Source organism: Silurus aristotelis (assembly GCF_946808225.1).
Source record: "Silurus aristotelis genome assembly, chromosome: 14".
NCBI lineage: Eukaryota > Metazoa > Chordata > Actinopteri > Siluriformes > Siluridae > Silurus > Silurus aristotelis.
In genome coordinates, this window is record NC_139587.1 from 28,916,366 (window position 1) to 28,943,865 (window position 27,500).

The 27,500-nt window shown below is 41.0% G+C and overlaps 3 protein-coding genes and 1 long non-coding RNA gene across 8 annotated transcripts; 2 read left to right on the forward strand and 2 right to left on the reverse strand.

Annotated features, from left to right (window-relative positions):
• The first annotated feature begins 920 nt into the window (after positions 1–920).
• Positions 921–22,845, forward strand: tesmin (testis expressed metallothionein like protein). 5 transcript variants are annotated; one of them, XM_083561301.1, is made up of 8 exons: positions 921–1,084; positions 13,914–14,312; positions 16,331–16,401; positions 16,485–16,544; positions 17,573–17,675; positions 18,892–19,026; positions 19,772–19,914; positions 22,727–22,845. In XM_083561301.1, the coding sequence occupies exons 2-7, from the start codon at positions 13,923–13,925 to the stop codon at positions 19,901–19,903; spliced, it is 891 nt and encodes a 296-aa protein (XP_083417427.1). In that variant the 5' UTR covers positions 921–1,084; positions 13,914–13,922; the 3' UTR covers positions 19,904–19,914; positions 22,727–22,845. The 5 variants fall into 5 exon arrangements, with proteins under 5 accessions (XP_083417427.1, XP_083417426.1, XP_083417424.1 ...); XM_083561300.1 differs by having other exon boundaries at positions 22,630–22,732; XM_083561298.1 differs by lacking the exon at positions 22,727–22,845 and adding an exon at positions 19,999–20,389 and having other exon boundaries at positions 19,772–19,899.
• LOC310736583 (uncharacterized protein) lies at positions 8,793–11,182 on the reverse strand. Its single transcript, XM_083560148.1, has 2 exons — positions 10,556–11,182; positions 8,793–8,942 (listed from the first exon to the last, which is right to left on the reverse strand). Exon 1 carries the CDS (start codon positions 11,168–11,170, stop codon positions 10,559–10,561), a length of 612 nt encoding a protein of 203 aa, XP_083416274.1. The 5' UTR covers positions 11,171–11,182; the 3' UTR covers positions 8,793–8,942; positions 10,556–10,558.
• LOC310737132 lies at positions 21,583–22,290 on the reverse strand. Its single transcript, XR_014536765.1, has 3 exons — positions 22,008–22,290; positions 21,763–21,913; positions 21,583–21,621 (listed from the first exon to the last, which is right to left on the reverse strand). It is a non-coding gene; the product is annotated as an uncharacterized lncRNA (long non-coding RNA).
• On the forward strand, positions 22,733–24,732 carry LOC310737126 (spexin prohormone 2-like). The gene is made up of 5 exons (XM_083561307.1): positions 22,733–22,862; positions 22,940–23,017; positions 23,090–23,144; positions 23,637–23,714; positions 24,375–24,732. Exons 2-5 carry the CDS (start codon positions 22,940–22,942, stop codon positions 24,458–24,460), a joined length of 297 nt encoding a protein of 98 aa, XP_083417433.1. The 5' UTR covers positions 22,733–22,862; the 3' UTR covers positions 24,461–24,732.
• The last annotated feature ends 2,768 nt before the right edge of the window (positions 24,733–27,500 follow it).

Genomic DNA, 27,500 nt, shown 5'->3' on the forward strand with positions numbered 1-27,500 from the left:
CCGAGACCCTTACGCTCAGAAATTGTTCCAGATTGTCTGAATCTTTGGATGATATGATGAACTGTAGATGATGAGAACTTCAAACTCTGCAATTTTTCTCTGAGAAACTCTCTGATGTTGCTCCACTATTTCTCACTGCAGCATTGGGGGAATTGGTGATCCTCTGCCCATCTTGACTTCTGAGAGACACTGCCACTCTGAGAGGCTCTTTTTATACCCAATCATGTTGCCAATTGATCTAATAAATTGTAAATTGATCCTCCAGCTGTTCCTTATATGTACATTTCACTTTTTCAGCCTCTTATTGCTGCCTGTCCCAACTTATTTGGAATGTGTTGCTCTCATGAAATCCAAAATGAGACAATATTTGGCAGGACATTTCAAAATGTCTCACTTTCAACATTTGATATTTTATCTATATTCTATTGTGAATAAAATATAAGTTTATGAGATTTGTAAATTATTGCTTTCCTTTTAGATTCACAATTTCCCAGAGTCCCAAAGAGTCCCAACTTTTTCGGAATCGGATTTGTATATCACATGGTATAATATTGTACATGGTATGATTATTGTACATGGTATAATATATAACATGGTATAATATTGTACATGTGGTATGATGGTATAATATTGCATGTAAATGGTAGGCATATATGATTTATTTTATAGCTTTTTGAGAAATTATTAAATAAAAACACATTTTACAATAATCTAAAGTGCTCATCGATATTTGCAGAAATAAAATTGTAAAGATGTTCGCATATGAGCAGCAAATCACCTATTAAACATAACATGACCGAGTCCAAATTGCCTCCTGCTTCCTACAGAAGTGCACTATCTAGGGCCTCACTATGAACCGCCATTTTGGATTTACTCGTTGAACGATTGGGCAAAACGGCGCATGCGCTTTTGCACCCGGCTGTAACGTCGCGCGCGCCTGAACGTGTTCCCTCGCGCGAGCAATCCTGAGGAACCGACGCACTGGATTTTTAATTAATTTAATAAAAATAATATAACGTTTTATAAAGATTTTAACACGCGATTCTTTTAGCAATTTTACTTTCAGCATCCTAATAAGTTCTCGGTAAGTGATTCACTCGAAGAAAAAGTTTATTCCGTTCATCGCAATTATTAGCCAGATTAGCTAACCACTGTGTGGGAGACGAACTCAGCCGTTACCTCAGACAAGCCCCTCCCCTTATGCGCTCTGATTGGGTACAGGATCAAAATGAAGGCTGTTGATTGGACAATCCAACTTTCTGTCATGAAAGTTATCCAAGGTTAATAGTTTGTGGTTAGCAATTGAGCATAACGCAAGCTAAGTGATCACCATGACAATTATATATATATGTCAGTTAAAAAAATAAGGATCAGGAGGTAGACACTGAAACCAAAACTACTGAAATTCTGTTCGATTAGACCAACATATTATTTTATGAATAATATATGAGTATAATTGAAAATTTGGTAATGCAAGTTAGAGACCGAATTTTTCAATCCCTCCCCAGCAAAGTTCTGTCCCACCCCCAGCAAAGTTCTGTCCCGCCCCCAGCAAAGTTCTGTCCCGCTCCAGCAAAGTTCTGTCCCGCCCCCAGCAAAGTTCTGTCCCATCCCAGCAAATTTCTGTCCCGCCCCCAGCAAAGTTCTGTCCCGCCCCCAGCAAAGTTCTGTCCCGCTCCAGCAAAGTTCTGTCCCGCCCCCAGCAAAGTTCTGTCCCGCCCCCACAAAGTTCTGTCCCATCCCAGCAAAGTTTTGTCTGTCCCCACAAAGTTCTGTCACGTCCCAGCAAAGTTCTGTCTCTAATGTAAGGCCACAGTGAAATGAACATCTCAGAAGTAATGTTTTGGTGATCTGTGGAACTGTTACTTTTCCATACAAAATTACAAACAACTTGATCAATTGAGTTAAAAAAAACTTTTAGATAAAAACACGGTGATACATTTACACAAAAACTATTGATCCATTATTTAAATCTGCTTGAATTTGAATAAATAATGGACCCAAATTTGCAGAGAACAAAGAGGACATGAGGAGTGAGTCACTTTATCCCCAAGTATATAAATCCCTAATCCACTTGATTTGAATAGTAGTTTAAGCTGTAATAGCAGGTCATTTACAACACACGCTTTTAAGAATATTAACTTTGTACCTAGAAAATTTCCCAAAATGCTGGAACACTGGGATAATAACAGGGATAGTAGATACTGGATTTGATATTTATAACAATAAATCATCCATTTAAAAGGTCACTTGAAAAACAGACCCAACACGTTAAACATCTTACCAAAGAGAGAAAAACCTCAGTGCAATTGATCACAAGAGCAAATAACAAGGGGAGAGACATGGAGGCTCCATCATGTGCTAATGGTGTCCAGTAAATACCAGCAGGTGATCTACAAGTTATTAAAGTTGTTCTACTGGTCTTTAATGGTATCAGACATAACAAGCAGGCAACAAATGACCAGTACAGACCCACAGAGTTACATCATTACAGCTTCCATTAAAACAGATACAATTCCCATTATAGCCATTATAAATTATCAATATTATTTTACCATTAGACATGTTTTTGCTCTGAATTAAAAGAACAACTGCAGTAATATTATTTACTATTGTTGTGCTTTATTGTTTTAAAAAATCATATTTCTTGTTTTTGTGATAAAATACACTCGGGTTATTCTGCATGTTCTTTTAACATTTAAAACACTCTGAATGTTTAGTTGAGTTTGCTGCAGTATTTACAGTTTAATTATTAACTTAAAAGTATTGGGACACCTGACTTCCCACACATATGTGGTTCTTCTCCAAACTGTTACACAAAATTGGAGGCACAATTGTGTAGGACCTCTTTGGATGCAGGAGCATGATATTTTCCCTTCACTTTAAATAGGAGACTCAAACCTGTCCCAGCATGACAGTGCCCCAGTGCACAAGAAGATCTGCTTTACATGTGTGTGAAGATGTAGAAGATCTAGTGCTGTAGCGCTCCAACACTTTTGGGATGACTCTGAACACTGACTGCACCCCAGACCTTCTCACCTCACCTACATCAGTACCTCACTTTACTAACACTTTATGAACATATGATTCTCTACGATTCTCCACAAAATCTAGAGAAACATCTTCCCAGAATAGTGTAGATCATTATAATAGTAAATATACACTATATTACCAAAAGTATTTGCTCGTCTGCCTTGAACTTGAGTAACACCTGAGTCTTAATCCATATGGTTTAATATGATGTTGACTCTTTGCAGCTAGAACAGCTTCAGCTCTTCTGGGAAGGCTTTCCACAAGCTTTAGGAATGTGTTCATGGGAATGTTTAACTGTTCTTCCAGAGGCACATTTGTGAGGTCAGACAGTGATGTTGGACGAGTTTCAGATAAATGTGAGAATGTTTTAACACCTTTAGTGGACTTTGCTATTCTGGGAACTACTAGAAGTCCGTAGTTTTGAGATCTCCAGGAGCCTGACGGACTGTAGCGTGTTAGAAGACTGGGGAGATACATGGGTGATAAACCATTTAGTGTTTTGTAAGAAAGAAGCAGTAGTTTGTAGTCGAATCGAAACTCAACAGGTAGCCAGTGTAGGGAAGATTGGGGTTTGGATCACAGGTCCAAACTCTAATTCATCCGAAAGGTGTTCTATTGGGTTGAGGTTCAGGACTCTCTGCAGGCCAGCCGAGTTCTTCCACACCAAACTCACTTCTCCATGTGTTTATAGATGTTGCTTTGTGCACTGGTGTGCAGTCGTGTTGGAGCACAGTACAAAGAAGCTCCAGCATCTAGTCGGATGTTCTGTAACTACTAGTTAAACAGTAAAAGACCTGGGAGTTATTTTTTGACTCCAACTTGTCTTTTAAAAATCATATCACCCAAGTTACAAAAACAGCTTCTTCCACCTTAGAAATATTGCTAAGCTAAGAAACATATTTTATATCTGATGCAGAGAAGCTCGTCCATGCGTTCATGACTTCCAGACTGGACTATTGTAATGCATTACTAGGTGGATGTCCTGCATCATTAATAAACAATCTTCAGTTAGTTCAGAATGCAGCAGTCAGAGTTCTCACAAGGTCAAGAAAATATCACTTTATAACACCAATCTTCTCATCCCTACACTGGCTTCCTGTTAAGATTTGAATCCATTACAAACTACTGCTACTTACCTACAAAACACTAAATGTTTTATCTCCATGTATCTCCAGTCTTCTAACACGCTACAATCCGTCACGCTCCCTGAGATCTCAAAACTCTGGACTTCTAGTAGTTCCCAGAATACCTTCTTCTTCTTCTTCTTCTTCTTCTTTCAGCTGCTCCCATTAGGGGTTGCCACAGCGGATCATCCGTCTCCATACCACCATGTCCTCTATATCTGCCTCTTTTACACCAACTACCTGCATGTCTTCCCTCACCACATCCATGAACCTCCTCCTTGGCCTTCCTCTTTTCCTCCTACCTGGTGGCTCCATCTTCAGCATTTTTCTACCAATATAATTCATGTCCCTTCTCTGCACATGTCCAAACCATCTCAATCTCACCTTCCTCACCTTGTCACCAAAACATCCTACATGTGCTGTCCCTCTAATAAACTCATTTCTAATCTTGTCCATCCTCGTCACTCCCAACAAAAACCTTAACATCTTCAGCTCTGCTACCTCCAGCTCCACCTCCTGTCTTTTACTCAATGCCACTGTCTCTAATCCATACAACATCTCAGGTCTCACCACAGTCCTTTAAACTTTCCCTTTCATTCTTGCAGATACTCTTCTATCACAAATCACTCCTGTCACACTTCTCCACCCACTCCACCCTGCCTGCACTCTTTTCTTTACTTCCCTAACACACTCTCCATTACTTTGCACTGTTGACCCCAGGTACCTGAACTCCTCCACCTTCTTCACCTCTTCTCCCTGCAACCGCATCACTCCACTGCCCTCCCTCTCATTCACACACATGTACTCTGTCTTACTCCTACTGACTTTCATTCCCCTTCTCTCCAGCACGTATCTCCACCTCTCCAGGCTCTTCTCAACCTGCTCTCTACTCTCACCACAAATCACAATATCATCTGCAAACATCATAGTCCAGGGAGACTCCTGTCTGACCTCGTCCGTCAACCTGTCCATCACCACTGCAAACAGGAAAGGGCTCAGGGCCGATCCTTGATGCAGTCCAACCTTCACCCTGAACCAGTCTGTCGTACCTACTGCACACTTTACTGCCGTCACACTGTCCTCATACATGTCCTGCACCACCCTCACATACTTCTCTGACACACCTGACTTCCTAACACAATACCACAACTCCTCTCTCGGCACCCTGTCGTACGCTTTCTCTAAATCCACAAACACACAATGCAGCTCCTTCTGTCCTTCTCTATACTTCTCCATCAACATCCTCAAAGCAAATAAGGCATCTGTGGTGCTCTTCCTCGGCATGAAACCATACTGTTGCTCACAGATGGTCACCTCTTCTCTCAGCCTGGCTTCCACTACTCTTTCCCATAACTTCATGGTGTGACGGATCAACTTTATTCCCCTGTAGTTACTGCAGGTCTGCACATCTCCCTTATGCTTAAAGATCGGTACCAGCACCCTTCTTCTCCATTCCTCAGGCATCCTCTCCCCTTCCAGAATCCTGTTAAACAATCTGGTTAAAAACTCCACTGCATCTCTCCTAAACATCTCCACGCTTCTACCGGTATGTCATCTGGTCCAACCGATTTTTCATTCTTCATCCTCTTAATCGCTGCTCTCACTTCCTCCTTACTAATCCTATCTACATCCTGCTTCACCAACTCCACATCCTCCAACCTTCTCTCTCTCTGATTTTCCTCATTCATCAGTTGCTCAAAATACTCCCTCCATCTTCTCAACACACTCTCCTCACTAGTCAACACATTTCCCTCTCCATCCTTTATTGCTCTAACTTGCAGTACATCCTTCCCAGCTCGGTCCCTCTGCCTGGCCAATCGATATAAATCCTTTTCTCCTTCCTTAGTGTCCAACCTCTTATACAGTTCCTCATATGCCTTTTCCTTGGCTTTCGCCACATCCCTTTTTACCTGCTGCCGCATCTCCTTGTACTCCTGCCTACTTTTCTCATCACTCTGTCGATCCCACTTCTGTTTTGCCAACCTCTTTCCCCTAATGCTCTCCTGCACTTCCTCATTCCACCACCACGTCTCCTTGTCTTGCTTTCTATTTCCAGATGTCACACCAAGTACTTTTCTAGCTGCCTCCCTCATCACTCCTGCAGTAGTTGCCCAATCATCCGGCACCTCTTCACCACCACCAAGCCCCTGTCTGACCTCTTCCCTGAACCTCACACTACACTCTTCCTCCTTCAGTTTCCACCATCTTATTCTTCTTTCAAACCTTACTTTCCTCCTCTTCTTCTTCTTCGCCTCCAAAACCATCCTACAGGCCACCATCCGATGCTGTCTAGCTACACTGTCCCCCGCCAACACCTTACAGTCTCCAATCTCCTTCAGGTTGCATCTCCTACACAGAAGATAATCCACCTGTGTGCACCTTCCTCCACTCTTATACGTCACCCTATGATCCTCCTTCTTCTTAAAATACGTGTTCACCACTGCCATTTCCATCCTTTTAGCAAAATCTACCACCATCTGCCCTTCCACATTCCTCTCCTTAAAACCATACCTACCCATCACCTCCTCATCACCTCTGTTCCCTTCACCTACATGCCCATTAAAGTCTGCCCCAATCACCAATCGTTCTTTCCTAGGTACACCATCTACCACTTCATCTAATTCACTCCAGAATCTTTCTTTCTCCTCCATCTCACAGCCAACTTGTGGAGCATAGGCACTGATGACATTTATCATCATCCCTTCAACTTCCATTTTCACGATCATCACCCTATCAGAAACTCTCTTCACCTCCACTACACTCTTACTGTACGCTTCCTTCAGAATCACCCCTACACCATTTCTCTTTCCATCCACACCATGATAAAACAAGTCAAGTCAAGTCAAGTCAAGTTTATTTGTATAGCGCTTTTCACAACAGACATTGTCTCAAAGCAGCTTTACAGAAAACAACAGTGAAGGTGAATGGTGTGCGTTTGTCCCTGATGAGCAAGCCGTGGCGACAGTGGCAAGGAAAAACTCCCTTAGATGATATGAGGAAGAAACCTTGAGAGGAACCAGACTCAAAGGGGAACCCATCCTCATATGGGTGACATCAAAAGTTTGGTCATAAATCTTTCAACAATACAGAACAATTTGTGATCATCATAGATCCAGCATCAGCTTCTCCATGCCAGGGCCTTTAAACACTCGGCATCTACTTCTCCATGATCATCCATAGGTCCATAATCTTCACGAGGTGGGACGTGACTGGAGCTGGCCAAACCTCAGGATGCCTCGGGATGGGGAGAGAAAGAGAAGCAGTGGAGAGGAATTAGCGTAGCTGCTGTTCATGATATTAACAGCACAAGTTGATAATGTGCATGTGATCAGATGTTCTGGAGCACAAGGTTATGATGTGATGTGTGTGATGTGTGTTATGTGTAGGCTTTGCTAAAAAGATATGTTTTTAATCTGCACTTAAACTGGGAGAGTGTATCTGAACCCCGAACACTGTCAGGAAGACTATTCCAGAGTTTAGGAGCTAAATGTGAAAATGCTCTACCGCCTTTAGTGGACTTTGCTATTCTAGGAACTACTAGAAGCCCAGAGTTTTGAGATCTCAGGGAGCGTGACGGATTGTAGCGTGTTAAAAGACTGGATAGATACATGGGAGCCAAACCATTTAGTGCTTTATAAGTGAGTAGCAGTAGTTTGTAGTCTATTCGAAACTTAATAGGAAGCCAATGTAGGGACGATAAGATTGGGGTTATATGATCGTATTTTCTTGACCTAGTAAGAACTCTTGCTGCGGCATTCTGAACTAACTGAAGCTTGTTTATTAATGATGCAGGACATCCACCTAGTAATGCATTACAGTAGTCTATTCTAGAGGTCATAAACGCATGGACGAGCTTCTCTGCATCAGATATAGATAACATATTTCTTAGCTTAGAAATATTTCTAAGGTGAAAGAAGGCTGTTTTTGTAACTTGATTGATGTGATTTTTAAAAGATAAGTTGCTGTCTAAAATAACTCCCAGGTCTTTTACCGTTGAACTAGTAGTTACAGAACAACCGTCTAAATGCAGGCTGAGATGCTGGAGCTTCTGTGTACTATTTTTTGGGCCGATGAGCAAAATCTCCGTTTTATCAGAATTTAATAGCAGAAAGTTATGGGTCATCCAATCTCTTATTTCTTCAACACACTCAGTTATGCGAGCTAATTGAGCTGTATCGCCTGGTTTGGATGAAATATATAGCTGGGTATCATCAGCATAACAATGGAAGCTAATTCCATGCCTTCTAATAATATTTCCTAATGGAAGCATGTATATTGTAAAAAGCAGGGGTCCCAGAACTGACCCTTGTGGCACGCCATAATTTACTAGCATTATCCTGGATAGCTCTCCATTTAAATCTACGAAATGGTAACGATTGGACAGGTAGGATTTAAACCAGCTTAATGCCTGTCCCTGAATGCCGATGTAATTCTGTAAGCGATCGAGGAGAAGATCATGATCTATAGTGTCGAACGCAGCACTAAGATCTAGTAAAACTAATAGGGAGATGTAGCCTTGGTCTGAAGCTAAAAACAGGTCGTTAGTGATTTTAACTAGAGCAGTTTCTGTGCTATGATGGGGCCTAAAACCTGACTGAAACTCTTCAAAAATATTGTTCTCCTGCAAGTGGTTACATAACTGGGCAGCGACAATCTTTTCTAAAATCTTAGACATAAATGGGAGATTTGAAATTGGTCTGTAATTCGATAGCGTGTTTGGATCCAGATTAGGTTTTTTAATGAGGGGCTTAATAACTGCTAACTTGAGGGATTTAGGGACATGACCTAACGATAGTGAGGAGTTAATAATATTGAGAAGAGGCTCACCAGCTGTATATAACACTTCCTTCAGTAGTTTAGTGGGAATTGGATCTAACTGAAATGTTGTTGATTTAGCTTTCATAATAGCATCATACAGCTCTTCCTGTCCTATACATGTAAAACAGTGTAGTTGTGGGGTTGTAAGTACGATTGTGTCGGGAGATGCTGTCAGAGGTTGAACTGCCACAATTGTGTTTCTAATGTTATCTATTTTTTCAGTGAAGAAATTCATAAAGTCCTCACTACTAAACTGTGATGGAACACATTTTTCAGATCCCTGATTTGTTGTTAATTTAGCGACTGTACTGAAAAGGAACCTGGGATTGTTTTTGTTATTTTCTATGAGTTTGCTCAGGTGTTCAGCGCTAGCAGCTTTTAGCGCCTGTCTGTAGCTAAGCATACTGTCTTTATACGCAATTCTAAATACCTCCAATTTAGTTTTCCTCCATTTTCTCTCCAGATTACGTGTTGTTCTCTTTAGGGCATGCGTATGACTATTATACCAAGGTGCAGCTGCTTGTTCTCGAACCTTTTTTAACTGGATGAGGGCAACAGTGTCTAAAGTGCTAGTGAGGATAAGGTCTATGTTGTTTGCCATCTCATCAAGATGATCAGCAGTTATGGGTTTAATGTGAAACTGAGATAAATCAGGCAGGTTATTTATGAATCTGTCCTTAGTGGTTGGAATAATAGTCCTACCAAGTCGATACCGTGGTGAAACACGGTTAATCTGCTCTACCGGTAGTGTGTACAGTAGGAGATAATGGTCTGTGATGTCATCACTCTGAGGTAAAATATTTATATCAGTGACGTCTGCTCCGTGGGATATTATTAAGTCTAGTGTGTGGTTAAAACGGTGGGTTGGTCTGGTGACGTTTTGTTTAACTCCAAAAGAGTTTAGTAAATCGACAAATGATAATCCTAGGGCATCGTTTTCATCATCTACATGAATATTAAAATCTCCTACAAGCAGCACTTTATCAAAACTGATCAAGAGATCTGAGAGAAAACAAGCAAACTCATGAAGAAAATCAGCGTAGGGTCCTGGGGGTCTGTACACGAGCGAGTTTTCTGTGCATGTCTGAAAGTGCAATTTTAAGAACGAGCACTTCAAATGATTTAAAGCTGAATCCTAATCTCTGACTAACATTAAGAGAAGCACTATAAATGGTTCCTACACCCCCCCCACGACCAGTCTGACGGGGCTCATGCTTATAAACATATCCTGACGGTGTCGACTCGTTTAGACCCTTATAATCACCTAGTTTAATCCAGGTCTCAGTGAGACAGAGTGCATCGAGATTATTCTCTGTGATCATCTCATTTACAATCAGTGCTTTGGGTGCAAGTGATCTAATGTTTAAAAGACCGAACTTTAGAACTTTGTTGTGTTTGTTTATCTGGCATTTTTCAGTTTTAACTGCAATAAGATTATTTCTGGATCTTGTGTATGTAATTCTTGGTTTTACTACACGAGGAATAGATACGGTTTCTATAAACTGGGCTGTGTGTGAACTTGTAACTATTTGGTCTGTAGTATGCGTGTTCTTATAGTTGAAGATTTCTTGATGTCTTACCAGTCAGATGGTGTGAAGTATCCTAGAGATGTTATCTGATAGCACTGCTGCTCCAACTCTGCTGGGGTGCAGGCCATCAGGGCGGAAGAACCTCGGACGCTCCCAGAAACAGTTCCAGTTATTAACAAAGAGAAGTTTATGTTCTCGACACCATGACTGTAACCATTCATTTAGTGCTAAAAGTCTACTAAACTTCTCAGCCCCTCGCTGGTAAGTGGGAAGAGGTCCTGACACTATGATCCTCGTTGTGGGTGATGTGCTGCGTACCGTCTCCACCAGGATCCTGAAGTCCCTCTTTAAGATCTCCGTTTGCCGCAGCCTGGTGTCGTTTGATCCGGCATGGAGAACAACCGCTCCGAAGTTCTCGTTCAGGATCGCGGGTACCTGCGCAGCGACATCCAGAACACGAGCACCAGGAAAACAGCGAGTGTGCACCTTACCTTTAGCTCGGGTAGCGCGGACATGCCGGACGATGGAATCTCCGAGAATAACAGTGTCGCGTTCCATCTCGCGGAGGGGGACGAAGCGGTTCTCGGTCGAGATCTCGAAGGCCGGTGGTGGAGGTGGAGACGTCCTCGATCGGGGCTTGGCTTGTCTCTTCCGCCGCGGCCGCATCCAGGGTCCATGTTGCACCGGTGCCGGAGTTGTAGGTGCGCTGGGCCTGGGCATAGAAGCACGCGGAGTTGATGTGCTGGGAGCGTTAGGTTCAACCCGGGAGTTTACCTGGGATGAGTGCGCGTCCGCCCGGGATGTTTCCAGCGCCGCTTTCCGCTCTCGCAGCCGGTCATGCTTTACATGCAGCTCGCGAATCTGTTTCTCCAATGCCTCCATCTCCAACGCCACCGTTTGCAACTCGAACGAGTCCTCACCTGTGCTCGAATGCAGACAAACAACCGGCATAGTGCTTATCGTCACGAACAGATTTATTATACAGAGATGTGAGTGAGAGAAAATAAATATAAACAACACTAGTTATAGTCGAGTTAACTAACTTCAGGCACAAGTCAGGAAGACAAAAACAATTAAGGATTATTTAAAAACAGTGGGTTTAAAACCGTTTAAACCCACCTCCAATGTTCCTGGCCTTACTCCCTTTCCACTTGGTCTCCTGAACACACAACACATCTACCTTTCTCCTCTCCATCATATCAGCTCCCTCTCTCCCTTTACCCGTCAGAGATACCAACATTTAAAGTACCATCCCGAACCTCTACTCTCCTACACTGCTCATTTTCCTGCCGTCTCTGTAGACGCCTTCCTCCTCTCCTTCTCCTCCTTCGGCCAACAGTAGCCCAATTTCCACCGGTACCCTGTCGGCTAACGATACCTGTGGCGGTCGTTGTTAACCCGGGCTTCGACCGATCCGGTATGAAATTCTCATTTGTGATCCGCATATTTGATTTGGCACATGTTTTACGCTGGATGCCCTTCCTAACGCAACCCTCCCCATTTACCCGGGCTTGGGGCCGGCACTAAGAGTACACTGGCTTGTGCCCCCCTAATGGCTGGGTTAGTAGTTCCCAGAATACCAAAGTCCATTAAAGGTGGTAGAACATTCTCACATTTAGCTCCTAAACTCTGGAATAGTCTTCCTGACAGTGTTCGGGGCTCAGACACACTCTCCCAGTTTAAGTGTAGATTAAAGACGTATGTTTTTAGCGAGTTCTACACATAACACACATCACATCATAACCTTGTGCTCCAGAACATCTGATCACATGCACATTATCAACTTGTGCTGTTAATATCATGAACAGCAGCTACGCTAATTCCTCTCCACTGCTTCTCTTTCTCTCCCCATCCCGAGGCATCCCGAGGTTGCTCCAACTCCAGTCGCGTCCCACCTCATGAAGATTGTGGACCTTTAAAGAAGTAGATGCCCACAAACATCCCAAACCATCTAGAGACGTACCAGTGCCAATTGGATCCCACTTCATGTGGAGTTTGGACGCTGGACCTCTTTGAGTGTTTAAAGGCTCTGGCATGGAGAAGCTGGTGTTGGATCTGTGATGATTTTAGATGTTGAGCTATTTTATGAGTTGCTCAGTAGCTCCTAGTTTTATAACCATAATGACTGTAGAAGACTGTGGAAAGATCATCAGTCATAATCACACACTCCAGTGCTCATGTTAGTTCTCACTCTCCAGTGTTCTGTAGTGTTTAAAGACTATAATCACATTCTTGATGTCACCCAAATGAGGATGAGGTTCTGCTTTTGAGTCTGGTTCCTCTCAAGGTTTCTTCCCAATAACATCTAAGAGAGTTTTTCCTTCACCACAGACTCCATTGTGCTCATCAGGGATAAATACACACCATTCACCTTCACTGTTAAATTCTGTAAAGCTGCTTTGAGAAAAGTACAATAGAAATAAACTTGACTTGAGCATGAAATGGTCCAAAATGTCTCGTTATGCTGAAGCATTAAGATTCTTTTACTGGAACTGAGTGTTCGAGCCCAACTTCTGAAAAACATCCCCACATCATAATCCCCTCCACCAAACTTTACACGATGCAGCCAGACAGGTAGCGTTCTCCTGCCACCCACTGAACCCAGACTCGTCTATCAGTTTACCAGACAGTGAAGTGATTCTTCACTCCAGAGAACACGTCTCCACTGCTCTGGAGTCCAGTGACCTCGTGCTCTACACCACTGCATCCGATGCTTCGCATTGCACTTGGTGATGTAAAGCTCGGGTGCAGCTGTTCGACCATGGAAACCCAGTCCATGAAGCTCTACGCACTGTTCTTCAGCTGATCTGAAGGCCACATGAAGTTTGGAGGTCTGTAGCTATTGAAAGTTGGTGTTCTCTGTGCACTACGTGTCTCCGCATCCGCTGACCTGCTCTGTGGTTTTACGTGTCTGAGTTTCTGTCGTTCTCAATCGCTTCCACTTTGTTCCAACACCACTAACGCTTTACTGTGGAATATTTAGTAGTGAGGAAATTTCACGACTGGACTTATTGCACAGGTGACATCCTGTCACGGTACCACGCTGGAATTCACTGAGCTCCTGAAAGACACACATCCTTTCACTAATGATTGTAGAAGCACCTGCATGTCCAGGTGATGATTTTATACACCTGTAACCATGGAAGTGATTAGAACACCTGAATCTAGTGATCTGGATGGGGGACTGAATACTTTTGCATTTACGTTTACATTTGCGGCATTTAGCAGACGCCCTTATCCAGAGCGACGTACAAAAGTGCTTTTGGCAGTATAGTGTGTGTCATAATACAAATGAATCTTATGTCAGATTTTCATAAACTTTTGTTCATCTTGTGTATGTATAATCTGTATATGACCATAAAGATGTTGGTGTGTGACATAATCTTATCTACTTAATGTTTCTGTACAGATTTTCACTATGGAAGACAGGAATTCTTTTCCAGGACAGGAGTACAGCTATGGAGAGGATTTGGAGGGAACCTCTGTAGTTCCTTTCTCTTACACATCATTCTCTATCGAAATTCCGAACACCTACAGTCACATCAACTATCTGAATTCATATCACCCTCAACACAGACCGAGTGAGTTTGAGCAGACATATCCGTCTGTCTGGGACTATGACTATAACACACACGTTTTTCCTTGTGTACTTTGTTGTGACCCGTCTGGCTCATGCTTGGCCCAGTATCCTTCTGTTTGTTACCCTGAAATCCTGATCCCTCAGTCCAGTCCATATCCGTTCCCAAATTTCACCGCTACATCACCCACCTGGACCCCTGGTGGAGTTGTTGAGTGTCAACTACCTTCAGTGAGTAATTGCTTTCAGTATAACATACAGGTACTCACACTGTGTAACACTTTATATTTGTAATGATTTAAATAACTTTATAAGTTTAGTTCTAGGAAATAACCTGGATCTAGAACAGGGTCATGTCAATTACCAAACCTTGTTAACCAAGTCGCCATTAGGGTTGGAAACTTTCCGGAAATCTCCATGGGAACTTCATCTGGGGAATTTCTGGAAATATTCCAAGTTGGAAACCTACCAGAAATGTATGGGAATTTATTAGAAATGTTGGGAAATGTATATAAACTGTATAATACAAACATAAATAAACATTTTATTTGGTCATAAGCTGATATGCATGCAAAATAATACAGATTAAAAAAAAAAAAAAATTCTTTGCTGTGATTTAATTGAAGTATAATTTTGTTGCACAAGAGCTTACACACAGCACAAGATGGACATTTTTTAATGTGCAGGATTGTAGAAATTATGTGTGTTATATGATGAAGGAATGTACAGTGCATGTAGGGGGGTGTGGCCTCAGTAACCCTGCAGCAAGTGTGCTGTGTGCATATGATTGATGAATGTGCAGGTACAATTTCAAATAAAATTTTATTAAATCTGGTTGTTATAATTGAACTACATTAAAGTTCTCTGTTATAGGCTAACCTGCCATTTTGTCATTTCCCAGTTTATTCCTACAATTCCCGTTAATTCCCATATATTCCTGTTAATTCTTATGTAAAGTTGTGAGAGGAGAGTGCAGTGTTGCCCCCTGCCATGAGCAGGTTGTGAGAGGAGGGTGCAGTGTTGCCCCCTGCCATGAGCAGGTTGTGAGGGGAGGGTGCAGTGTTGCCCCCTGCCATGAGCAGGTTGTGAGGGGAGGGTGCAGTGTTGCCCCCTGCCATGAGCAGGTTGTGAGAGGAGGGTGCAGTGTTGCCCCCTGCCATGAGCAGGTTGTGAGAGGAGGGTGCAGTGTTGCCCAATACCGTGAGCTGTGAGAGGGGGGGTGCAGTGTTGCCCCATGCAGTGAGCAGGTTGTGAGAGGAGGGTGCAGTGTTGCCCCTCTTGCCATGAGCAGGTTGTGAGAGGAGGTCATGCCATCATTCCCTTGGCTTGACGAGCTGCCTCGTTAACCTCTGGGTGGGGCTTTTTTTTTTGACAGTCTTGTTGAACTCAGGCATGAACAGGTCTTGGGAGGTCGCCTTGTCAGCCTTGGCCATGGACACGTCTCAGTAAAAGGCTGCTGTTTTGACCTGAAGCTCAGACAGGTCTTGGGAGGCCACCTTGTCAGCTTTTGGTTGGAAAATTATGTGGGAGGCTGCATCATTGTTCTCTGTTGGCAACATGACTTTGGAGTCTGTCTTGTTGCCATTGGCCATGAGCAACTCTTGGACAAATTATCCTTAAGCTCGTATGGGTTTTGGGAGGCTCTTGGCTTGACCACAGACAGGTGTCTATGGGATGTTGTCTTGTCGGCCTCAAGCTCAGACATGTTTTAGTAAGCATCCTATCTGCCATTGGTTGGAACATTACTTGGGAGGATGCCTGCATGAACAGGTCTTGGAGGGAGTGTACGCCATACTCCTTAAGCTCAGTTAGGTCTTGGAAGGCCACCTCATCAATCACTGGCTGGTGCTTGGTTTGGGAGGCTGCCTTTTTGACCTCTAAAGTCTTGTATAGAGGCCTCTCTGTTGGCCTCAAGGTCAGACACGTCTTGGAAAACCACATTGTTGGCCTCTGGGTGAAGCACTACTTGGGATATTCTGGATAAGGGTGTATGCCAAATGCCGAAAATGTATATGTAAGACATTAACCAATGATGAAACGGGGTTATGACATTACATGAATAAAAAAAAAAACCAAGACTAAAACAAGCAAGGCAAGCAAAAGAAGCAAGGTGGTCTTTGGCATTGTTTGTGCACATGCACTAGATCGAGGGGGGAATCTCTGACAAATAAAATTCAACAACAGAAATACCAAAAAAAATTTGGTAAAAAAATTCAAAGTTTCAAAAATTCTCTTTATTTTCTCTCTAGCAGGTTAAACCCACATGTAGCTCTGCACCTCCTGAAAAAAACACATTGGAACAACACACAGACAGCATGCGGTACTAACACACACACACACACACAATTATTTCATTCTGTACTAAAAATAATTCTGATAATTTATTTGATAACATTTATTTAGTAACTTCTCTGAAAAATCGAAGAAGCCCTGCCACTGCACTAAATCCCTGTGTTTGAAACTGTAAGTCATTTATATATTAATTTCAATTATTAATAAACATAGATAGAATTACTGCTTTGAATAATTACATTTATAAATTAAGATTAGTATGTTTTTACTGTTTATATTACTGTATGTTTTAGTGGTGTAACTGTACACAAAATTCACGGTTCGGTACGTACCTCTGTTTTTAAGTCGGTATATTTTTTTCGGGACAGTTGGGGGTGGGGGTGCAATGCAAAGCAAGATTGTTTGTCGATGTATATTATTTCAGCTTATTATTATTAACATTTGTGAACTTCAACAGTTTTCATTTTTAAAGCAATTTTAAATAAAATGGCTGCTTTGTTAAATAATATAAAAAAAAATATTTTATAAAAGATAAAAGAGAATAGATCAAAGGAATGCAAAACACTTTTTATTATATTGAGTAAACTGAATAATCAATTATATTGCCACAGATGAAACTGATTTTATAAAATGAAATAGATAATACAGTCAATACAGGTAATACAGTGATGTGACACATAATATGTGTGTGTTTTATATTTAATTGTCTGATTTCAGCAGAACAAATTCTTTTATTCCTTCATTCGTTCACTCCCTCGATATGTGGAATTGTCAGGATTTTCTCCTTTTAAAAGAAATTCTTGAAGCTGGACATAAAACTCTACAGAATCCACAGCGCTATTGTTAGCTGCTAATCACTTCCTGGTTAGCGGCTAATGCTAGCGATATGGATTCTTTAGCGTTTTTGTGCCTGCACAAAACAAATCGTATTTCTTGTACAGAGTGAGTAGCCACAGGGACACTGCGTTAACTCTAGTTTCTTATTTATACCCCTGCTTGAGACTAAACAAACTTGCTGTCCCCCTACTTAATGTTCCCAAGGGACACATTTAACCGTGTTCCGCATGTAAAAAGGAATGCATTTTGTACGCGTATGCACCGAACCAAAAGCCCTGTACCGAAAGGTTTCGGTACGAATACGTGCACCGTTACACCCCAGTGTGCTTGAATTACCTCTAACTTCACAAATCTCTCCCCAGCTACTGTGACTGCTTTGCAAACGGAGAGATCTGCAACAACTGCAGCTGCGTTAATTGCTGCAACAACATGGAGCATGAGACTATTAGAAACAAAGCCATTAAGGTCAGGTGTTTTATAGACTAACACAGATTACACTTGTGATCATTTTATGATGATTGGCAGTAATAGATCACTCAGGGTTTTCATGCACTCTAAAGTGTTTTATTTATATATCTTAGTTTGTATATTTTGTACAGTGAGAGTGAATGAAGAATTCAGAACTGTATTCAGAAAGTAAAGTACAAGTTCAGAAATTTTGTGAAGAAAGTTCCTGGTGTTCAGAGTTGGGCAACGCAGAAGTGGATTTTCTAAGGTCCAGATTGAGATTATTGAAATCACCTGTCTGTATTTAACACGTCTGAATTCACCAGATTATTAACAGAAGCATTCGAGAGCCAGACAGGGTTTCATCAGCGTCTAGACCAGAGGTGGCAAACCCTTTTCTTTAAAGGACCAAAAAATCTAACTTAAATGCGGAACGTGGACCGAAACTGAAATTAATTCGACCATTATTTACATCATTAATTATTTTATAATATTTTGAAAGAAAGAACTACAATCCATTACTGTAACATTACTCTGTAATCTGCTTGAATAAAGCAGTCTTACTTACAAAGTTTTCCAGTTTAGTGAAACTTATCAATAGTACAATATAAACATACAAACAGTCCCATTTATTGTACAACACATTTTAAAGCCTTATACAGCTACACACAGGCTATAACCAATACAGCCTGTAATAGCAATGAGCTCTTAGGAGAGGCATGAAGCTGCTCCTTATTTTTTAAAAGTTTTCCAAATTGGGCAGATTCAATTTCACATATATTCTCTACTGTCAATTGTTTGTGTATTCAATTATAAATAAAGATATGTGTTAGTGTTTTTTTCCTCTCTACTCATACATGACATGATGGCCCAAGTGTAGCTATCTCTGGTCTGGACTTCCACATTTACACACAAATATTTAACTTCAAACCTGATAAAAAAAAAAGCAGGGATGATGCGGACTCGTAATATATCACCAGTATAATACTGTGTGAGTAGCCCTAGTTATAATTAGTTATTAATCGTATTGGTTATCAGTAGATTAAATAAAAAATGGTTTGATAGGCAGGACACATCTACTTTTTATACACTAATATAAGCATTCTAATATATATATTATTTTGCTCATGTAGAAGTCAAATATCTTGTAAAACATTTCAGTATGTCAAGTTGTTTGTTTTTTCTCATGAATATGGAAGATAACATGATTCTATAGATTGTATTTCCCTCCTAGACCTGTTTAGGCAGAAATCCAGATGCCTTTAATTCTAAAATGCACAGCAGTGTTCAGGGGGCGAAAGGAAGTTACACACGAGGCTGCAACTGCAAAAGCTCAGGCTGCCTGAAGAACTACTGCGAGTGTTACAAGGTGAAGGGACACCAGGTCTATTCAGATCTCTCCTCTGATCAGCATTACAGGGACACTTTTACTCACATAACAGGACATTTCTGATTTGTTGTTTCCATGGAGATGATCACCATGAGGTTGTTGTTTTGTCCCTGTCTCTTACCCATTGTTAGTTATTATTGGTTTGTTTTCTCCTCAGTATGTGCACCTGATTTCTGTAGTGTCCTGTTTCATCATAATTCATTAGAGTAATTACACCTCGTTAGTGAAATCACTGAGTCTTGGTTTGGTCTCGTTAAAGTTCACATCAATAATGTTTGGCACATGAGTAGGCAGCGTCGAAGTAGCAGTAAATACTCCATTTAGTCCATCTCTTTAGCGCCACCATTGGGTGAAAGATGAGGCTGATTTGGAAGAATGTTTATGTTCAGAATTTGTCCAAAATGTTAAAATCAGGTGTTTCTGGCTCGACACAGTTTCAGTATCACGTCACTTGTGTAGTTTAACTTTTGCCATCTTGGATTTTGTCCTAAACCTTTTTTTCTTTATCCAATTATCCAATTACCGACAACAGTTTTAATTATTAATATTATTATTAGATTTTTATGAAAGGTAAATTGCTTAAAAGGGTGTTTTATTACTCTAAACACATTTAAAATGTTAAGTATTAACATTTATTTATATTTAAAGTTATAACATTGATGATGATGATGATGATGAAGACGGTTTATGTTGTATTTGTTATTATAGTGCATGTGCTTCACAGGCTAAGATCATGTGCTCATCCCTGTGTAAGTGTGTGAGCTGCAGTAACTACAGCAGGAGTAAGGTGAAGGAGAGCGCTGTGCAGAAGTCTTCACACCCCGATGATAACAACACACACCACACGACTAAGTGAGACAAGCAACCGTATGTAAACCTCTCCTGCTCCAGAGATTTAGAAAATGGATTCAAACCTGTGTGTATGTGTGTGTGTGTGTGGGGGGGGGACAGGAACAGGAACAGTGTGACGTGTATTACGAACGCTGTAGTAGAGGCAACCTGCAGGTGTTTGGTGGCTCATGCTGAAGAAGCAGAGAAGGGGGGATTTTCGGAAGCTCAGGCTGAGAGAGACACACTGAAGGAGTTTGGACACTGTCTCACACAGATAATACACTTCATGTCCAGACACACACACACACAGAGCTAAAGCTAATACAAATACACACACACACAGAGCTAGAGCTGATACACATACACACACACACACACACACACACACACACACACACACACACACACACAGAGCTAGAGCTGATACACATACACACACACACAGAGCTAGAGCTGATACACATACACACACACACACACAGAGCTAGAGCTGATACACACACACACACACACAGAGCTAGAGCTGATACACATACACACACACACAGAGCTAGAGCTGATACACATACACACACACACACACACACACAGAGCTAGAGCTGATACACATACACACACACACACACACACACAGAGCTAGAGCTGATACACATACACACACACACACACACACACAGAGCTAGAGCTGATACACATACACACACACACACACACACACACACACACAGAGCTAGAGCTGATACACATACACACACACACACAGAGCTAGAGCTGATACACATACACACACACACACACACAGAGCTAGAGCTGATACACATACACACACACACACACACACAGAGCTAGAGCTGATACACATACACACACACACACACACACACACACACAGAGCTAGAGCTGATACACATACACACACACACAGAGCTAGAGCTGATACACATACACATGCACACACACACACACACAGAGCTAAAGCTAATACAAATACACACACACACAGAGCTAGAGCTGATACACATACACACACACACACACACACACACACACAGAGCTAGAGCTGATACACATACACACACACACACACACAGAGCTAGAGCTGATACACATACACATGCACACACACACACACAGAGCTAGAGCTAATACAAATACACACACACACACACACAGAGCTAGAGCTAATACAAATACACACACACACACACACAGAGCTAGAGCTGATACACATACACATGCACACACACACACACACAGAGCTAGAGCTAATACAAATACACACACACACACACACACACACACACACAGAGCTAGAGCTAATACAAATACACACACACACACAGAGCTAGAGCTGACACACACACAGAGCTAGAGCTGATACACACATAGAGCTAGAGTTGATACACACACACAGAGCTAGAGCTGATACACACACACACTGAGCTAGAGCTGATACACACACACACACTCAGAGTTAGAGCTGATACACACACACACTCAGAGTTAGAGCTGATACACACACACAGAGAGAGCTAGAGCTGATACACACACACACAGAGAGCTAGAGCTGACACACACACACACAGAGCTAGAGCTAATACAAATACACACACACACACACACACACACACACAGAGCTAGAGCTAATACAAATACACACACACACACAGAGCTAGAGCTGACACACACACAGAGCTAGAGCTGACACACACACAGAGCTAGAGCTGATACACACACACAGAGCTAGAGCTGATACACACATAGAGCTAGAGTTGATACACACACACAGAGCTAGAGCTGATACACACACACACTGAGCTAGAGCTGATACACACACACACACACACACACACACACACACACAGAGATAGAGCTGATACACACACACAGAGCTAAAACTGATACACACACAGAGAGCTAGAGCTGATACACACACACAGACACACAGAGCTAGAGCTGACACACACACACAGAGCTAGAGCTGATACACACACACTCAGAGTTAGAGCTGATACACACACACACACACACAGAGCTAGCGCTGCCACACACACACACAGAGCTAGAGCTGATACACACACACTCAGAGTTAGAGCTGATACACACACACAGAGCTAGAGCTGATACACACACACACTCAGAGTTAGAGCTGACACACACACACACATCTTAATACAACGTAATTCCCATATATGCAATATATTTCTATATTCCTCCTCATTTTTAAGTTAAATGTATTATTATATTTTGTCATAATTTAATAAGTTGGCATATGAATATAAATAGTTAATATTTATTTTTCCACATGATTTATGTAGATTTTTTTAAAATCTTTTTTAAATAGACAATTGATATTTAATTTTAGTGTTGTGACAATTTTTCAGTAATTAATTTTGTACTATAGTAATATGTTTCTTATATTTATCTTAAAATAAATTAAAATATCACACTGCAATCATTCTGTAAATAAAGAATTTTTTCACTTTTAATTGTTTATAATAAAAATACAGTTTTGTTTGTTTTTGTGTTTGTGTATTGTTATGATATTAGTGTTCCGGTGTTGTTTGTGTTGTTGCATTTTAACTGTTCCATTTATTTATTCTGTATTTATTTATTTATTTATAATAGTTGTTGATATAAGTACAGATTCTGAGAGAAGATCGTCAGTGATTGTTATTGTAGTTGTTTTATTTTGTAATAAAAGTCTCGGTTGTGTTGTTTTGTTGTACTCTCCAGCTTGTATTTTTTTAGACTCTGGTTTCAGGTGAACCTCTGCGTATCGATCGGCGTGTTCTTGACGTCAGATGTGTGTGTGTGAGGGTTAATACAGGCGTTTTTGCTGTGATAGGAGCGGTTTGGAGCTGCAGTCGTTTTTCACAGTGGGAATTTATCGAACCAGGAGTCCTGGTGTTCCTGATGGGGATAAAAACAGACGCCACGGCCGGACACATCACACACCACCACGCCTCACACGAAACCACACGGTAAATTCTTTAGTTTTGCTTGAAAAACTTTGCTGTTTCTATGAGTGTGATACATGCAGGTGTGTTTTGGTGACCAGATGGCGCGCATGCAGGTGTTATGGACGTGTTCGGTGCTGATCGCGATGCTGTTTACCGAGTCGCACTGCGTTCAGAAGGTAAAACTTCTCCTCTTTATTGTTATAATGAGGATTATTATCTCCTTGTAACGTCTCTCATGGTTTTTTCAGACCACTCTGACTAAAAACTGGGGGCCGCAGTCAATGCTGTACCTGAAGGGGAAGTGTGAGTGTTCACTCTCTTACCTACTGAATACAATCACTAGTGATAACCCTGCACTGTTTATTCACTACGCTGCAGAAATCACAGCTACACTAGGCTATTAAATATATTTCACTAGAGGCAAATAATCCCTTCATTTTTATTCAAAAATACACTTCATGTAATTATGATAACATTTTCTACCGCATATAACTCACCTGTGATTATAGGTGACTTCCCTTTAAAGCTTTTACAACACAACAGGATACAGATGTGAAAGTCAGTCCAGGTCTAAATGAGCATCAGACTGATGTTTCAGATCCAAAAGACTTTATTCGATTCACTGTAATAACTGTACTGGCTGCTATTGTGTAAATAAATCCATTCACTCAGTTTGTGTCTTATTCCTTTTGATTATTCTTATTTATGTTTTTCCAGTTTTTTTATTTCATTATATGAGTATTAAATAAATCTGTGTGTATAAAGGAAACGTCTCCCTGATCTTCTCTCTCACAGACGGAAGGAGATATATTCCAGACAGCGATGTTGACTTTTATAAATCAGCCCTGAAAAGCTTGTATGCAGTTATCAGAGGTACACACACACACACACACACACACACACACACACACACACACACACACATACGAGAAGAACTTATGAAATCATGATTTACTTTGTAATGATATGTTTATATGCTAACAGTAACAGTAATATGCTTAAAGGTATTTAATGAGTAAACACCTACTTAATATGACTGCATGATTGCACTAATTAATGCACTTTCATTTCATGCACGACTTAAATAAATTCACATAATCAACAAAAATTATTTATTTATTTATTTATTTATCCGATCCAGCTGTGAACATTACAAATTACTTTCTCCGTTTCTCCCATTAGCATTTTTATTCAATTAAATGTGGTGTCATGTCGGCCAGTTCCAGCTTCATTTCATCAATAATAATTTGTTTACCCTTTTTCTTATAAATATGAATTAATACATTATTAATATGTTAGTGTTTTTTATTTTCTTTTATTTAGGAACTGTAGTTATTTTATAAAAAATTATCAATACCATATCTATTGTTTCATTATTATATTATATCAATCAATCTGTTTATTAATTTGTTTAGAAAATGTTTGCACTTCAGGTCAGAAACATTGTCTAGTGAAAAGCTTTAGTTTGAACCTTTTCAGTTAGTTTTAATTCACGTTTCAACATTTCCTAAAACCTTTTTTTTTTTTGTTTAGATTTTGAAAAGATGAAGTCAGAGCAAGCCCGAAGATCGACACGTCTTTTCACGGCTGAGAACCTGCTGATCCGTTACACAGAGTAGGATCGCTTTAAAATGTAAATAAGATGTAAAAATGTGTGAAAACTTCAACACTGTTTTATTCCTGTTTGATTTGGTAAAGTGTAGTAACGAGAGAGATGGAATTGGGTTAATTAATCCTGAAATAATGTTAGATGATGATGATGATTGTTATAATAATATTATTAATAATAATATTTGTTATTATGATCTTTATATTATTCTATTTTCTACACTGCTTGTGTCCTCATGCTGTGTGTCCCTGTAATGTAAATCATATTAAAATCGTCCGCCAGAGTAAAGTCTGTTTCCTCTTTTTATTATTTTTTATTGAACAGGAGTGAATCAGATAATCAGATTAAAACATTTTTGGTAGTAACACAAACACAGAACCCAAACATCATGTTCAGGTTCTATTTAGTTCTGTAATCCAAACACAGAGTGATCAGAGTCGGGGTACGTGTGTGCTGGAGTGGATTTCAGGCACATTTACATTCAGATTATTATAATCACCTGCATGTAGTTCACATTTTAGTTTACTGAAGCCAGAGACCTTAAATGGAGGTAATGAAAGTGTGTGTGTGTGTGTGTGTGTGTGTGTGTGTGTGTGTGTGTGTGTGTGTGTGTGTGTGTGTGTGTGTGTGTGTGTGTGTGTGTGTGTGTGTGTGTGTGTGTGTGTGTGTGTGTGTGTGTGTGTGTGTGAGCAGTGTTTGATAATTAAAGTGAATGATTGTGTGAATTTTCTTCAACTGTAGCATGTATTTTATATAGAACCTTCACTCCTTTAGCCAAGTCTCTGATTTACATTAAAAGCTGCTCTAAACTGATGATATTATAATATTCATGTTCATAATTTCTCTTTATTCAGTATGTGTGTATTTATTTTGCAGCTACATTAAACTGTCTCTGTATTTAACACTGCTCCATGAATCATGTGTACCTGAGACACACCTCTTTCAGATAAACTCTACCCCTGTGTGTGTCACTGTTACACCTGAATACTGATGTGTGTAAATCCTGACTGTGCTGCTCATCTCCAGGTCAGGATCTCAGAATATCTCTTCATGACTCTCTGATCTCCCCTTCAGTCACTGCTCATAACCTTGGGGTGACTGAATCACCTGTTCTTCTCCTCACATGTTGTAATGTTGCTTGTTCCTGTCGATTTCTTCTCTACAACATCAGAAGGATTTGATCATTTCTCTCCACACAGGCTGCCCAGGTTCTTGTTCAGTCTCTTGTGATTTGGAGACTGGACTACTGCAGCTCTCTGCTGGCAGGTCTTCCCCTGGACGCTATTCATCCACTGCAAATGATCCAAAACGCAGCTGCATGACTTGCGTTCAACCTTCCCAGGTTTTCCCACACCACCCCACTGCTGCTCTTCCACTGGCTTCCAGTAGCTGCACGTATCAGATCCAAAACACTGATGTTCACCTACAAGGCCACAAATGGACCAGCACCATCTTACCTCTTATCATCTTAGATCCTCCAGCACTGCTCCACTGGCACCACCTTCTCTCAGAATGAGACATAAGTATACTTTTGTGTTTTCCTTTCCTTTCACAGAAGTGTATGTGAGCCGAGCCGAGCCGGGTTTCATGCTGTAAGCGAACCTCCTGCTGTGTGTCGAGTGTGATGCCGTCACTGGACGTCTAATTTAGAGTGTGTGTTCAGAAGATCAACAGATCAACAGTGTTCCTGGTGTGAAGGTGTGATGTGGATTTGTGCCCTGACCTCTGACCTGGTGTGTAAGAGTATGATCAATTCATCAAACCGACACTGAGATTATCATTAATAAACTAAATTCAATAGCAATTCCATCGTCCCAAAGCAGCTTCACAGAGCATGTGTAGTCCACCACCAGCCCCCCAAACCACCTTCTGGATTTGGCTGTTCCCTGATAGAGTCGATAGCTGGACATCAATAAAGCAGTGGGGGTGGGGGTGGGGGTGGGTTGTGTTGGGTTAAATCCTTTAAAAACTAAAGGTTGTTCCTTTTTAAGGGTAAACATGCAGCCTGACTGAATTCACAAAAAATCCAGTAATATTCCTTAATAAACCTTAATTTATTACAGTTCTGCTTTTTTATGGAATCACATAATTGGTGTTAATGAAGCTCCATATACACACTTGGGGAGAACCCTGTTATATCTGCTTCTGATGCTGATTGCTCCCGAAATAACTGGACAGGTGAAAGTAGGAAGACACTAATAAAAACAGAGCCTGCTGACTTTCTGTTCAACAACATGATGTAATGTCTAAAAGCTATGATTCTGTAATGTGCAGCATAATAACAGTTTATTCAGGTAAAAGCGCTGCTGTGCTACAAACATTTCTAGGATCTGGATACAAACGGGAGGTTTAATATCAGATTGTAGCTGAACAGCTGACTGGGGTCGAGGTCAGTTTTTGTAATTAGGAGTTTTATATGCTACTAATCAAGTTTGAGGTCATTTGCGTTCTAATGTCTAAATGGCTTGTTTTAAGGTGTGTGTATGATCATTAAACCTGTAATCTGCAGGAGATGTAAACTGAAGGAGATTGGAGACTGTAAGGTGTTGGTGGGGGACAGTGTAGCTAGACAGCATCGGATGGTGGTCTGTAGGATGGTTTTGGAGGTGAAGAAGAAGTGGAGGAGAGTGAGGACTGAAAGAAGAATAAGATGGTGGAAGCTGAAGAAGGAAGAGTGTAGTGTGAGGATCAGGGAAGAGGTCAGACAGGAGCTCGGTGATGGTGAAGAGTTGCTGGATGATTGTGGAACTACTGCAGAAGTGATGAGGGAGACAGTTAGAAAGGTTCTTGGTGTAACATCTGGAAATAGAAAGGAAGACAAGGAGACGTGGTGGTGGAATGAGGAAGTGCAGGAGAGCAGAAGGAGAAAGAGGTTGGAGAAACAGAATTGGGATCGACAGAGTGATGAGAAAAGTAGGCAGGAGAACATGGAGATGCAGCAGCAGGTAAAGAGGGATGTGGTGAAAGCCAAGGAAAAGGTATATGAGGAGCTGTAGGAGAAGTTGGACACTGAGGAAGGAGAAAAGGATTTGTAGAGATTGTCCAGGCAG

What these genes read in the sequence shown, in the direction of transcription:
- LOC310736583 (XM_083560148.1), bottom strand. Translation starts at nt 11,170, where the DNA reads ATGCGGCCGCGGCGGAAGAGACAAGCCAAGCCCCGATCGAGGACGTCT.
- tesmin (XM_083561298.1), top strand. Translation starts at nt 13,923, where the DNA reads ATGGAAGACAGGAATTCTTTTCCAGGACAGGAGTACAGCTATGGAGAG. An exon ending in ACTACTGCGAGTGTTACAAG is followed by an intron (nt 19,027 to 19,771) that starts GTGAAGGGACAC and finishes TGTGCTTCACAG; the next exon opens with GCTAAGATCATGTGCTCATC. An exon ending in AACACACACCACACGACTAA is followed by an intron (nt 19,900 to 19,998) that starts GTGAGACAAGCA and finishes GGGGGGGGACAG; the next exon opens with GAACAGGAACAGTGTGACGT.
- LOC310737126 (XM_083561307.1), top strand. Translation starts at nt 22,940, where the DNA reads ATGGCGCGCATGCAGGTGTTATGGACGTGTTCGGTGCTGATCGCGATG. An exon ending in AGTCGCACTGCGTTCAGAAG is followed by an intron (nt 23,018 to 23,089) that starts GTAAAACTTCTC and finishes TGGTTTTTTCAG; the next exon opens with ACCACTCTGACTAAAAACTG. An exon ending in CTTGTATGCAGTTATCAGAG is followed by an intron (nt 23,715 to 24,374) that starts GTACACACACAC and finishes TTTTTTGTTTAG; the next exon opens with ATTTTGAAAAGATGAAGTCA.